The 13,673-nt window shown below is 33.9% G+C and overlaps 1 protein-coding gene across 6 annotated transcripts in view; it reads right to left on the bottom strand.

Moving 5' to 3' along the window:
* BEND5 (BEN domain containing 5) overlaps nt 1-13,673 on the bottom strand; it is a gene marked incomplete at its 5' end in the record, with an annotated part of 895,229 nt that overhangs the window by 389,241 nt on the left and 492,315 nt on the right. For 2 of the 6 annotated variants that reach the window (XM_083359610.1, XM_083359612.1), the window contains one exon: nt 6,559-6,692. The exons of 1 other annotated variant lie outside the window; for it this stretch is intronic. In XM_083359610.1, the coding sequence (XP_083215736.1) occupies nt 6,559-6,692 (134 nt within the window). Of the gene's footprint in view, nt 1-1,441; nt 1,553-3,203; nt 3,319-4,954; nt 5,083-6,558; nt 6,693-13,673 lie in introns of those variants that run through there. 3 more of the 6 variants (XM_083359614.1, XM_083359615.1, XM_083359613.1) reach the window with 3 other exon arrangements.

Raw genomic sequence — 13,673 nt, forward strand, 5'->3', positions numbered from 1 at the left:
AACACAATTTAATAACCACAAAAAGTTACATTATAAATAACCATCTAAGTATTTTAAAAAATGTATGATGCACAGTTAAATGCATCTGAAAGGAAATCAGCACTGATACATTTACCACTCCCAAGTTTTATTTTTTAAAATTTGTATTATCCCAAATCAACTTTTTGGGGGTGGAATTTGAGAAGACAGGAGCAATTCAGACATCATGCTACACTTCAAGAGAGACTCAGAAGTATTCATTACTATAACCACAGGTTGTGTCTGCTTATACACACTATAGTTCATCACAGTGAACTATTATCTCAGTCTCTCTAAGAGTCAGTGTAGTTAACGTGGATTCCCAACCCAGTCAGACATGGTGCTGAATTGACAGCAAGGAAGTCAATTAAACTTTAAGGACATAGATGGTTGTGTAGCACCTAGCATGCACACAGGCAGCTTTAAACATTTAAAAGAAAAAGGTAGCATCTGTTTGCATGAATTCTGAACACTCTTTTTTTTAGTTTGGACCATTTGTATAAAGTGCATTCAACATTAATCTAAACATTGTTTGAATGATTAAATACTGTGTTGTACAATCCCATCATCTGGAAACTTTAGATTTAGATGACAAATAATCCCAAAATGTGTTAATAATATCCTGGAGAACACACTGATAGAATGTATTTAAAAGCAATGTTTGTACCTTGTTATTTAAAGGTAATTTCTATACTGATTTGTCTAATTAAGTGGGCATCAAGGCTCAAAATAATTAAGAATTCCACAATATAAGGAAATTATTAGTGGAAGAAACATGGTTTACTGTGCAATAATCAGCCAAACCTCTAAAAGATATTTCCAAATCAAATTTAGCTATTCCCCTTTGCCTATCAATACTAGTAAAATATGAGACTCCATGTAAGTATAGATTGCCCCAACTAAGCACTATACAAAATTGATAAGAAATTCAATGTGTGCGTACTTACAATACTTAGTTTTAAAATAATGACTACATATTTTATTTGAAAACAGGATTATTTGCCTCAGGGCCATAATTATAGAGGAAACAGCATATATGAAGCTAGAATATGTAAAAAATAGCAAAGACAACTCACATTATATAATTACAGTGTAAGTTCATTTTAATTTTAAGGAAACTGAGATGTTTATAAATGAACAAAGCTTATCTTAATATAGTGGCATTTCATTATTCAATAATATCTTATTGTATTGCATGTCTTTATATTAAACATATATCTAGAGATATCATCAGTCTGGAGAACTGAATGTATTAACCTTATCAAGCTGGGCTTGTTTTAGAACAGTAGGTGGAGAGAACATCTGACAGGGAAGGCTGAATAGCTTAGGAGAAACTTAGTAAAAAATGTAATTATGAGATGCATTGGGGAATTCATGCAATACTATACTAATAAAAGCCTCAGTTCCAAGCATGTTAATATACCTGCAATATTCACGCTGAATATGTTGAAGATGGGCAAGTTGCAGGAATTTGCAATATTCAATGCAAAACTTTGTCTGGAATAGTCAGTCTAGTTTTACAGTATATTTTGTTCTAAAAAGAAAAGATATCCATGATAAAATGATACTAAATAGTAAGTGAAAGACCTAATATACACAAAGGGAAAGAATTTGTCAACATATTCACTGTGAAATGTAGAAAACACAATTAACATTTTTGTCCATGGTTTAAAACAAAACTGATTGTTTCAGAGAATTTTAAAAGATTACATTCTACTGATGTCAAAGTATCTGCTCAAAAATGCATTATCTGCTTAAAAACATTATCAAAGGAGACACTCATTCTTTGAGCAATTAAAAAGTCTAACTCTGAAAATAATCACAATCTAACTGAAACAAAAGCAGTAAGTTGTTTCCCATTGCATAATGACATTTTCTGCCAACACTCTTAACAGATCACAATGCAGACTTCTTTAAAAGCAATCCTTTTCTATGGGAATAATTTCTCCTTGGTATAACCTTTTCAGTACTTTGATAAATCACTAAAAGACAATTCTTCTATTTTTCCTGTTAATCTTAAATATTGTGTTGTTGATAATCTTCCAGAAATTGGTGTAATCAGTTTTAACAGCCCAGCTTTTATCATTAAATTATAGGATGTTCCGTAATTTTAAAAGCATGAAGATCAAGCTAAGCTTTCAGTAAAATATAAGTTTGAGTTTTAACATCATTCAATATTACGCTATCAGTATAAAAAAGTAGGAGAAAGATGTACTTAGCTAGCACGCTAGTAGTAGTCCTCAACTTGTAACTATTTGTTTAGTGACCTTTAAGTTACAATGGCACTGAAGAAAGTGACTTTCCCAGTGATGACTGTTGTGGCATCTCCATGGACACATGATCAAAAATTAGGCTCTTGGCCACTGGCTCATATTTATGATGGTTGCAATATCCTGGGGTCATGTGATCACTTTTTGTGACCTTTTGACAAACAAAATGAATTTGAAAGCCAGACTCACTTAAATGTGTTACTAACTTAACAACTGTGGCAAGAAGTCATAAAATGGGGCAAAACTGTCTTGCTTAAAAACAGAAATGTTGGACTCAATTGTGGCTGTAAATCAAGGTCTACCTGTATAAATAATCTGAATTTTGTCATGTTCATGCTGTGTCTTTAATGGATATTGTTCCATAGATGATATTCTGCTAAAGACTGTCAATTGAGTTTCATTCTTTTTGTGCAAAATTACACTGACAGAAGAATTACACTGATAGAAGGCTGTATTTAAAATATTTATCTGCCTTTAGATTGGGCACTACTCGAGGACCATTTTCCATCGCTTCAAACTATCTAAAATTGTCTTGGACAGCTACAAGGTGCTTTTATATGGGAATACTGAGGTGCAAAAGAAATCTAAGTTTTTCAGCTTCAGTGGAAATCTGCTCACTTGGAAATGGAAACAGTCTTCTCCCTCCCTCCCTCCCACCCAAAACTGGAAAGTTTTGTATATAGCTTGAATCTAGACAAAGAGATGGTGATGAAATGACAATATGTGCATAAAATAAGAACAGTAACACAATAATAAATATGAAAAATTTATTATAATTGTACAGGTGATGAATCAGTTATAAATAAGATACAACAAAGTTAATAATTTGGATAATAAAAATAGTCATAACTGAAGAAAGGATATTTGTTTTGAAAATATAGGTTGTATTAACATGCACCAACTTCTTAGGCTTACCCAATGAATGAACTGCAGGACAGCTGAGGTTTCTGGTTCAGTTCTGCCTATGCTGACTTTTTACTTCAGTGCCTGATAATCTCAGCAATGAGAAATCCCTGCTCTTGACAATCCACTTAATAAAAGAGAAATTCCACTTTTTAGACAAATCCGGTAGCAAAATTTGGATTATAATTTCGTTTTTACCCCATCATATCAAAATGTATATAAGTAGTAAAAAAAAAGAAAAGAAAATCTATCCCTTATGTAGCGGATCAGGAATATATCCAAAAATATATTCACAAAGGTTGTTCTCATCTAGCAACATTCTCATTACTTTGTGTTTGAAATGTCAACAACACAGGTCTTTACCTCCATACCATGAAAAAAATAAAATTGCATGGCTGCTGTTAGATATTCTGATTAGCAAAATGAAAATCCTTCTTTTGGGTATTATTAGCATTTTAAAGAAAAGTTAAATGTGAAGCATCCATATTCAGTAAAGAGTAAATGAATTACCACTGAAGCTTTCACTAGATTGAACTGCAAATGTCAGTATAGTGTAGCTACAGAAAACATGAGCTACTGCTGGTTGGCCTGGGGCCCCGAGGGGGGGGGGAGGCTCACCACTGGAGGTGGCTGACAGAGTCAGAAGACCTCATCCCTGTCCTGTTTTTTAGCTCTCCTCGTTCAGTGTTCGTACAGTTTTGAACAATATTTTAATGTGTCATTTTAACCTTTTAACTATTTTTACTTGTTTTATAACTTGTAAGTTGTCACCTTGTTGAGGAGATGTATGGAATAAAAGTTAAATAAAGAAAACAAAGCAAACACCCTTGGCTCACAAGACAATTTACACCTCCCTGCTGCTTTCAGATACCAACTGTCACAACATACAATGTTGGCAGGTTCTACGCAACAAGTGTTCAAGATTCATTGGATGATGACCTATGACATATACTAGATTTAATGAGCACTTTGAGTTCTCTGTATTGATTTAGTTTTCTACATATTAACCTTTTATTTTCCCTTATATTCATCTAATTCTCTTACCCCTCCTTTAGACTCTTGTTCTTCATATATACTTGGTTATTTTTTACATCTCTTAGCTTTTTATAATTTTGTTAGGCTCTGATGATCTTCTACGTTTTTAACTGACAGAACCAGACACTCCCCTCCCCTCCACAATGCTGGTCTATGACCATTATAAAGATCTGATTTGATTTTGAAAATGTGAAAAAAATCTGATGAAAATGCAGAATGTTTCAAAGTTGGGTTAATAAATCTATTGATTGCTGAAAACAAGATTAAAAATTTAATAAAACTACTAAATAACTTACATGAAATAACTTAGAATATATATTATACATCTATTTTAAAAGTCTAATATGTCAATGTAATGTTTAACCAGAAATTAAAATTATTGGACACAGTGATAGTAACCAAGTAGCTTTTTTACAATATGCAGGGTTTTTTCCTAAAAAAAATAGAAATAAACATTTAAAAAAATAAATATTACCCAAATATCACCAATTAATGCTATTTTTGTATTCCTAATGTTACATATGCTGTTTCTCTTTAATGTTGGCATTAAGTTATAATTCAATGAAGGTACAAGCAGCCATTATTCTCCACGTAAGTACTATAGATGTGCAGGTTTTTTTTTCTCATCCAACTTCAATGGAATTAGGAAGGAGGATACATAATCCAGGAGCACCAAGTACTAGTATGCTTAGACAGCTAATGCTTCTCTCCTCAGTTACCTCACTTACCTCAATAGAAACATGGCTGAATATTGCACAGTGCCCAATAGCAGGCTAAATTAGGAAAGCTTTGATGTGTAATATGCAACTGATGAGCCAAAACTCTGCTCTCCACAATTTTATCACATAAGCAAAACCTGGGGGGGAAATCATATGTTATACACATTTTATACTGACTGTCATACTTCTTTTTTGTATGGTGCTTAAAAGATTATTTCATATGTGTTTCCTTGCGGTATCATTGAGCATTCTCATCTTCACATTAAGACAAAATGTGTGAATGTTATACTTATATATTTTTAAACAAGATGGGCACAAAACATTATCTATAGAGTAGGGTTTCTCAAACTATGGATTGGGATTCTCCAGAGGGATCACAAACAGCTTTGAGGAGGCTCAAACAGGAGCACCCTCAAACTCATTCTGGGCTTTGACTGCACCAGGCAGCTGAAGGATTGAAAAGTATGAGAACTACTATGATATACACATTAACATTTCATTGTTGAAATTAAGTACATGTGAATATATGTATTTCCTGCCCTAAACGTAACAATGAAATCTTTATTTTTATTCATATAGGGGTCATATGCATTTATTTATCATTTTAGTGAGTCACAGCACTGCAGTATCTGAAAACGTCTGCAATAGATACAAAACGTTAAATGCATTTTGATAAGAAAACTGGAAGATATTTTGCAGGGATGCTTTCTTCAAGCTCAGTGAATTTTGCTACTAAATCTACTTTAAAGAAAGTTCCCAGATGGTAAGATTAATATCACTCTGTACAAACTATTATTTAATCGCCTATATGTTTTTCATACACACAAGAACACATACACACCATTTATAATGTCTTTAACCGTGTGAGGTAGCTTGTTATCCTAACCAGTCATAAGAGAACCTAGCCTGACATTAAAATTCCAATACAAACATTGTGTCCCACAGGAGTGCCTGAATATTTGACACACTCTATGTTCATGGAGAACTGGATCACTCTCTGATATAACAGAGCTACTGCTTTATTCAATTTGTTATACTTCTGAATTCAAAGAAGTTCAAATAAAGACTTATGTATGGTTCTTAAAATTGCTGTACATAAATTGTGAGTATAAAAAAATGCTGACCTAGTTATATTTCAGGTTGTCCACTATAAAAATATTTATTCCAGAAAATGAAATAACATCACTACAAGAAATCTTGTTGCACAAGCTACTATAAAAACAAGTCATCATTTTTTAAAAAATAATCACACCAGTTTTAAAAAGAACTCCAAATAACTCAATTTTGCTAACCCATTATTTTTACTTCTCAAACAAAATGAAAAAGATGTCATAAGAATATAAAGGAGACACTGAAACATTCGGGACTCTTGGTTGTACAATATTCACAACATTCCAATTCTAATCCAATATTTCAATGAATTTTTGCAAGCCGTCCCACTGTATTTAATGGGACTTAATTTTCATTAAAGGTGCATAAAAATTGCAATCTGCATTTCTATATGCTAATGAATGAAAGAATCCCTGACATTCTGAAATGGATTTGCTGTTGAATAAAGCACATCCAAAATTAGAAAAAAATAAAGAACAAACCAACAAACAGGGCTTCAATACCTTACAGTGTCTAAGTTCCATATCTTCATCCCCATAATCTGTAATTTCCCCCGTTTCTTCTAGGTGATTGAGAGAGAGCTTGGGGATTTTAATTTTCTTCTGCATCACACTGTTTTCAAGGTCTGTTTTATCTTCTGCAAATTTACATAAAAATATTTTTTCACATTTTTCAAACTGATATTCAAATACTGTATGACTGAAGCCAGACCATTTAAAAAGTTCCCATGCTTGACTATCTACCATATGCAGTGAACTGTATATGGAAACCTTTTTTAAAAAAAATAGATGCACTGTAGCCCTTACACAGAAATTTGAAGAATACTGTACCTTGTAAAAAAATTAGGGCTTCCAAAGATTAAGAACAAAGCTGAAATCTAAACATGATATTTTGCAGATGATATTGGATCAGTTATGCATTTTCCCTCAGTGCAACCTAATTCAGTTTTTTAAGATCTAAAAATGGAGAAGATCTTTCCTCATTCTAAAAATAATGTACACATTTTGAAGGCTCCCCATGTTTTTCTCATCATTGCCTGCTCTGTCAAACATTGTAGCAGGTTCCTCAAAGTCAACAATATTTGAAGTCTGGGATTTTATTTTTTTCTGCAAATGTGGGGGAAAACACATTTTTCAGAAATTCCAACCCTTATAAGCAGGGAAGAGAGAGATGCCTCCACCCTTACATATTCTCTGCCGCTTAATGCAGCAGCAGTATCAGCAAGACTGCAGAAAATGTAGAGAGAAAGGATGCAGGTTTTTTTTCTGCCAGAAATTATGTTAACAGGGGAAAACTAGCATCCAGCTTAGATTCAGGCTAGGTATTGTCTAGGCTTTTTAGAAGCCTAATTTAAAATTAAACTCCTTCCATTATACATAAGTATTTCAGTGATCAGAATTTGTTCAGTGTCACGCAATACGTTGTTTTGGGGGTAATACACCTAAATTAAGCATTTATATTTTTGTTAGTTATGAGGATCTCATTGAATTTTTAAGAAGTTGTCCCAAGTAACCAATTAATTAAAAGAACTTTCAGAAGTCCACGAGAATTAAATAGCAATCACTGTTAACTCTGCAACACAGAGCTACTAAAATTAAATGCAGTTACTCTGTCTGCCAAATAGACGAGTCAAAATAGTAAGGTTTAGGAAGGCTTTTATAAAAGTAAAATTACTAAAACTAATCACAGATGAACTGAGTGGTACAATAGGAGCAATCAGGCAGTATAGTGTTCCAGGCATTAAAAGTAAATAACTTTCTGACTAAACATAAATTCATTGGGATAGTAATATAAATATTACTTGATCTCCTATTTCAACACAAGATTTTTTTCCCCTTCATGTAATATATTGGGAGACTAAATGTATCCTTTTGACTTACTAAAGCAGAGGTCCCCAACCTTTTGGGCACCAGGGACCAGTTAAGTGGAGAGAGGTTTTTCCACGGACCAGAAAGTGCGTGGTTTTGTGTGCTGCCTGCATCCAGCGGATGGGGCTTTGCTTGTTTGTGCGAACCAGTTGCTGGCATGCCACGAACCGGGACCGGTCCACGGACCGGGGGTTGGGGACCCCTGTACTAAAGTACATTTTGTTCTTGCAGTTCAAAAGATCTCAGTTTATCCTTATTCTAGAGGGTAAAAATTGTATTTCTCATGGAATCAGCTGATCTTTAGGATTTTTTTAATTGTGGACAATTCTGAGTGACATGTTGCTGAGTGACATGTTCTGCTACTCCAAGGATACGCCTTATAAACCTAGTGCAATTTATAATGATAGATTGAGAATTAATTGCTTTGCTTTAGAATACTTCAGAAAAAATATTTAATACCACTAGAACAAATACATGTTCCATGGGTGCCACACCCAAATTTACTACTAATAATATACAAAGCCTCAAGAGGAACTATGAAATAGCCCAGATATGACTGGAAATTTTCATTCAACAAAATAAGGAGGAATGGAGTGACTGAATCCTTGTACGTTACTGTGCTTTACCACAGCTTCCAGATCAATTTATATTTTATCATTACAACTGGTTTCAAAATTTGACCCAAATAAAATATGGAAATTATCTCAGTGTTGCCATTCTTTGCCACATGTAATTTTCAATAATCACAAAATAAAGGAAAATATTTAACATGGCATTTCTTTTTTCTTGTAAAGAAATATAAACTACTTCTCAAAAAGCAGTCAGAAGTTTAAAAAAGGGTTGTGCAAGAAATGTGAAGGTGCAGAATGAGACTGACAAATCACGGCCATTTTCATCGTACATTGGGAAGAAGTTCAATGGAGGTGGCTCAAAGAACCTGATATGTGAATCTCTCTTTGAACTGGTTTATTGACAATTTACATTCATCAAATGTATTCTGATTTCCTTAAATGTATTCTGCATTTAGCTTCTTTTTTTCCACTACTCACACAATTATACATGAAATTCTTCTAGATCAGGGGTGTCAAGCTCAATTTCATTGAGGGCCGCATCAGCATTGCGGTTGCCCTCAGGGGGCCGGGTGGGTATGGCTAGGGTGGGCATGGCCTACTGGGTGGGCGTGGCCAGCTCTACATCGTTCGCATCAAGGGTGCCTATGGGGGCCTGGGCAGGAGTGGGACAGATCTGAGGGTCTCTGGCAGAAGGAGGGTCTCTGGGCCAGGGCCAAGGCAGTGGGGGCCGTTCCCTCACTGTTTCCTGGATTGCTTCGCGGGCCACGTGAAACCACTTCGCGGGCCGGATCCGGCCCCCTGGCCTTGTGTTTGACATGTCTGTCCTAGATTCAGAAATTATCACAACTTTGGAAAGTCTATCGTGAACATTTATCATTATACCTGTACTGATTAGTTGTGTTGTTTCAAGAACTTTCTGCAAGATAGCTAAGACAGTTTATTGCATTTTTTGCTCTTCATTAAGGGAGTCTATATTTATTGTTTTTACCAAACCTGATTTCTAGATAAAATTTAATAGGATGAGGTTTGTAATAATAGCAGATATAAAAATAGAAGTATTGGCATGCTCTAAAGCTCATGGTTTAGAGTTTTTTTTCTATACAATTTGCTTCATCTACACTGTATTACAGTAATGAAACTCAGTAGTGCATTTTAGATGGTTCCTGTTCATTTTAATATTTTTTATTCTGCCCTGAAAATGTAATGTTATGTGAGAGGTACATTTCTATCTTTGACCAAAAGGAGGGAAAGGATTCAATTATTTAACATAACTTTTCTAATAGAGCCTGTGATCTTCTTTAAATTGATTTACGTATTACTCTATACAGTTTGTGTGAAATAGGGCGTATGTTCCACTAACACTCATAAAGTTGAGCATGATTGGTAAATATTAGTACACATACTATGTTCTATATTGCAAGTTTTAACAGCCCCTCTCCAAAGATACATTTGTTGCACAATTTATTTTTTTTTTGAAAAAGGTATTTATTTCAGATGTTGTTCATGAAAAGAGAGATGATACCTGTATCACTTCAAGTGGAAATGTTTCAGTTGACATTTGATATAGATGTAATGGCAATCAGATGTAATTAAAATGACTATTCCAACTAAACTTCTAAGAATATTAATTACATATTTTGTTGATTTACTTTGACCTCGTAAGAAGATCCTGCTTAATACCACTTCAAATGCTATATTAGAAGTCTTTTTACTTTCTGCCTCAATGCTACTGTTTTTAAATTAGAAAACAAGGAATTTTTTTTTAGACTGGAACTAATTCCTTGAAGAAAGAATGAAGAACTTTTTACTTTCTACAAATGGATTGTAATTCCCAGTACTGCTGATTATTGAACATCCTAGCCTGAGCTGTTAGGAGTTATACAGTACTTCACCAGCATCTAGAGATTCTTATCCTTACTTCAAAAGGAAGAACTTATCCTGGAATTTTTAATTTAATTTAATTTTAATTTAATTTAATTTTTAATTTATAATATTTCTGAATGTAATTATGGGGTTCTTTTTTGTGGTTTGTTTCTGTTCTGAATGTCACTATTTCGTCTATTTCGAATTGATTCATTGTCCATAATCAAATAGATTGAATCCAATTTATACAAGTTTGGATTTCTTTTTTGGATATATACACATATGGAGGTGGCATCACAAAAAAGATGGAGTTATGCACATTAAGTCTATTTCCGACTATTTTTTCTCCTCACACAGCTTTGTTCATGCCTCCAAATCTACTTCAGAGGGTTTCTCAACCTATTAAAGCATATTTGCAGAACATATAAAACAGTAATGGTAGGTAGGAGGGGGAAAAATATTCCACCAAAAGTTTCTGTTTCCCTCGGAAACATATTCATGAGCTAGCAACCTACTTGATTCTGTGAAAACATAAAGTCAGAAAACTGGGTTTGAGAAATACAACAAAAGACTGAATGGTAAATTAACTTAATATTTTAAATTAGTATTTCTAAAGCTATGCAAATTAGACTTTTATTAATATATTCTGACAGCTTTACAATGATGAAAAAACATACTTTTAAATAAAGTGTGTTTCAATTATATTTATTATTAACTGACTGATCTCCTTCAAACTGTACTTTAAACAAATTGTACTAAAGCATATATGGGAACATGTTTCAAGGGGAAATGAAGGATGAAATAACGAAAAAAATTACAACCTACTACTGAGCTCTATAAAGCATTTGAAACCCACTATTTATTTCATTGTTGAAAAAGGCTCAATTTTTTAAAGTTTTCTACTTATTTATTAGATTTACATCTTGCCTATTTTCCAAATAAGTTTACATAGGAACAACCTTACTTAATCCTCACAATAACAATCTCTTCAGCAGAGTGGTCTGAGAGATGACCCAAACCCATCAGTTTCCAAAACTGAGAGAAGACATAAAGTTAAGCTCTCCAGTCTTAATCCAACAATTTAACCATTACACGTTTCATTCTTCACAATTAAGAATGTTAGCATTTTAACATTTTAGTAGCATAATAAGTGTTATGATCTGTCAATAGCAATCACAATTTCTGTGTGACTAGTTACTCAAATTTGTAAAACTCTGCTCATAAACATACTGTATGAAATAATCACTGCAATGTGAAAGTCATTTAGAGAGCTTATCTTTCTGAGAAAAAATATTTGGAACACAGCAACAGCTGCATCTTTGGTGAAGCCACTTCAAAATCCCTTTTAAAAGTTTTAGTATAAACACAGAAGAGTGGGAAATGGACTTGAATTAACAATATGGGTCTTAAGAAATATAGTGTTTTGATGCTCTAAGCAACAGGTTCAGAGAGGTCTTTTATTAAGTTATCCTGGCATGGTTTTTATGGCCCTAATCAACAGCTGTACACAAATTGCTGGATGTTTAATCACAATAATTATCACAGATCCCTGCATTTTAGCTTTAGTGAATATGGCTAACTTTGAATTCACTCAGTATAACTTTCAAGAATTTATATTGCATATATTCTTGATTAATATCAATCCATTTTATTAATCCAAGAACTAGAACACCTGGTTAAGTGCAAAACATAAAATATATTAAAAATAAGTTACACTTTTTATTTTATTACATTTCTAGTTATATTTTAAAGTCATGAAACTAACTTTTAGAAAATCTTTCAAAATATTTGAGTTATACTAAAATCATACTAAAGCTTTGGACAGCTCACAAGTTAAAAGGCTTTAGTACAATAAAACATCCTGCATACGTGCAGTTTATAACTGGATGCTTGAAGCTATTTAACACATTTCTTAGCAACAAACTGGCAGCAAGTTGAAGCTAAGTAATTCTACAAATGGAACAATGTATCACCAACTTTTCCCTCATTCCCATATTTTTAGAAGTATGCTAAATAAAAGATTAAATATTATCCTCATTTACCTATCACAAAATTATGATATGTATTCCCTCAAGTCATTTTTAAATCATTATTCCTTGTTGACTAAGTGTCCATACAAACAAGGTCTTAGTTGCACATAATTTAAGCTTCACTGTTTTAATGGTTTTCAGACTCAAACGTTTAGCTATTTGCAAAGGCAAATAAAGCAACCCTTTTTTATCCAATATCAGAAAATTGCAAGAATTCACCTGACAAAAGAGCCCTCCAGAAGGTGTTAGAGTAATGCCACATACATTCTCCACTCAATACCCTTCTAACTTCACAAGCAAGAGAGCATCAAGGGTAGCATTGGTAATAAATAATGTAGGAACAGGTTTATCCTGGACAATCTCTAATATAACCTACAGGGAGTGCAGAATTATTAGGCAAGTTGTATTTTTGAGGATTAATTTTATTATTGAACAACAACCATGTTCTCAATGAACCCAAAAAACTCATTAATATCAAAGCTGAATATTTTTGGAAGTAGTTTTTAGTTTGTTTTTAGTTATAGCTATTTTAGGGGGATATCTGTGTGTGCAGGTGACTATTACTGTGCATAATTATTAGGCAACTTAACAAAAAACAAATATATACCCATTTCAATTATTTATTTTTACCAGTGAAACCAATATAACATCTCAACATTCACAAATATACATTTCTGACATTCAAAAACATAACAAAAACAAATCAGTGACCAATATAGCCACCTTTCTTTGCAAGGACACTCAAAAGCCTGCCATCCATGGATTCTGTCAGTGTTTTGATCTGTTCACCATCAACATTGCGTGCAGCAGCAACCACAGCCTCCCAGACACTGTTCAGAGAGGTGTACTGTTTCCCCTCCTTGTAAATCTCACATTTGATGATGGACCACAGGTTCTCAATGGGGTTCAGATCAGGTGAACAAGGAGGCCATGTCATTAGATTTCCTTCTTTTATACCCTTTCTTGCCAGCCACGCTGTGGAGTACTTGGACGCGTGTGATGGAGCATTGTCCTGCATGAAAATCATGTTTTTCTTGAAGGATGCAGACTTCTTCCTGTACCACTGCTTGAAGAAGGTGTCTTCCAGAAACTGGCAGTAGGACTGGGAGTTGAGCTTGACTCCATCCTCAACCCGAAAAGGCCCCACAAGCTCATCTTTGATGATACCAGCCCAAACCAGTACTCCACCTCCACCTTGCTGGCTTCTGAGTTGGACTGGAGCTCTCTGCCCTTTACCAATCCAGCCACGGGCCCATCCATCTGGCCCATCAAGACTCACTCTCAT

This window comes from Vipera ursinii (genome assembly GCF_947247035.1).
Source record: "Vipera ursinii genome assembly, chromosome: 3".
NCBI lineage: Eukaryota > Metazoa > Chordata > Lepidosauria > Squamata > Viperidae > Vipera > Vipera ursinii.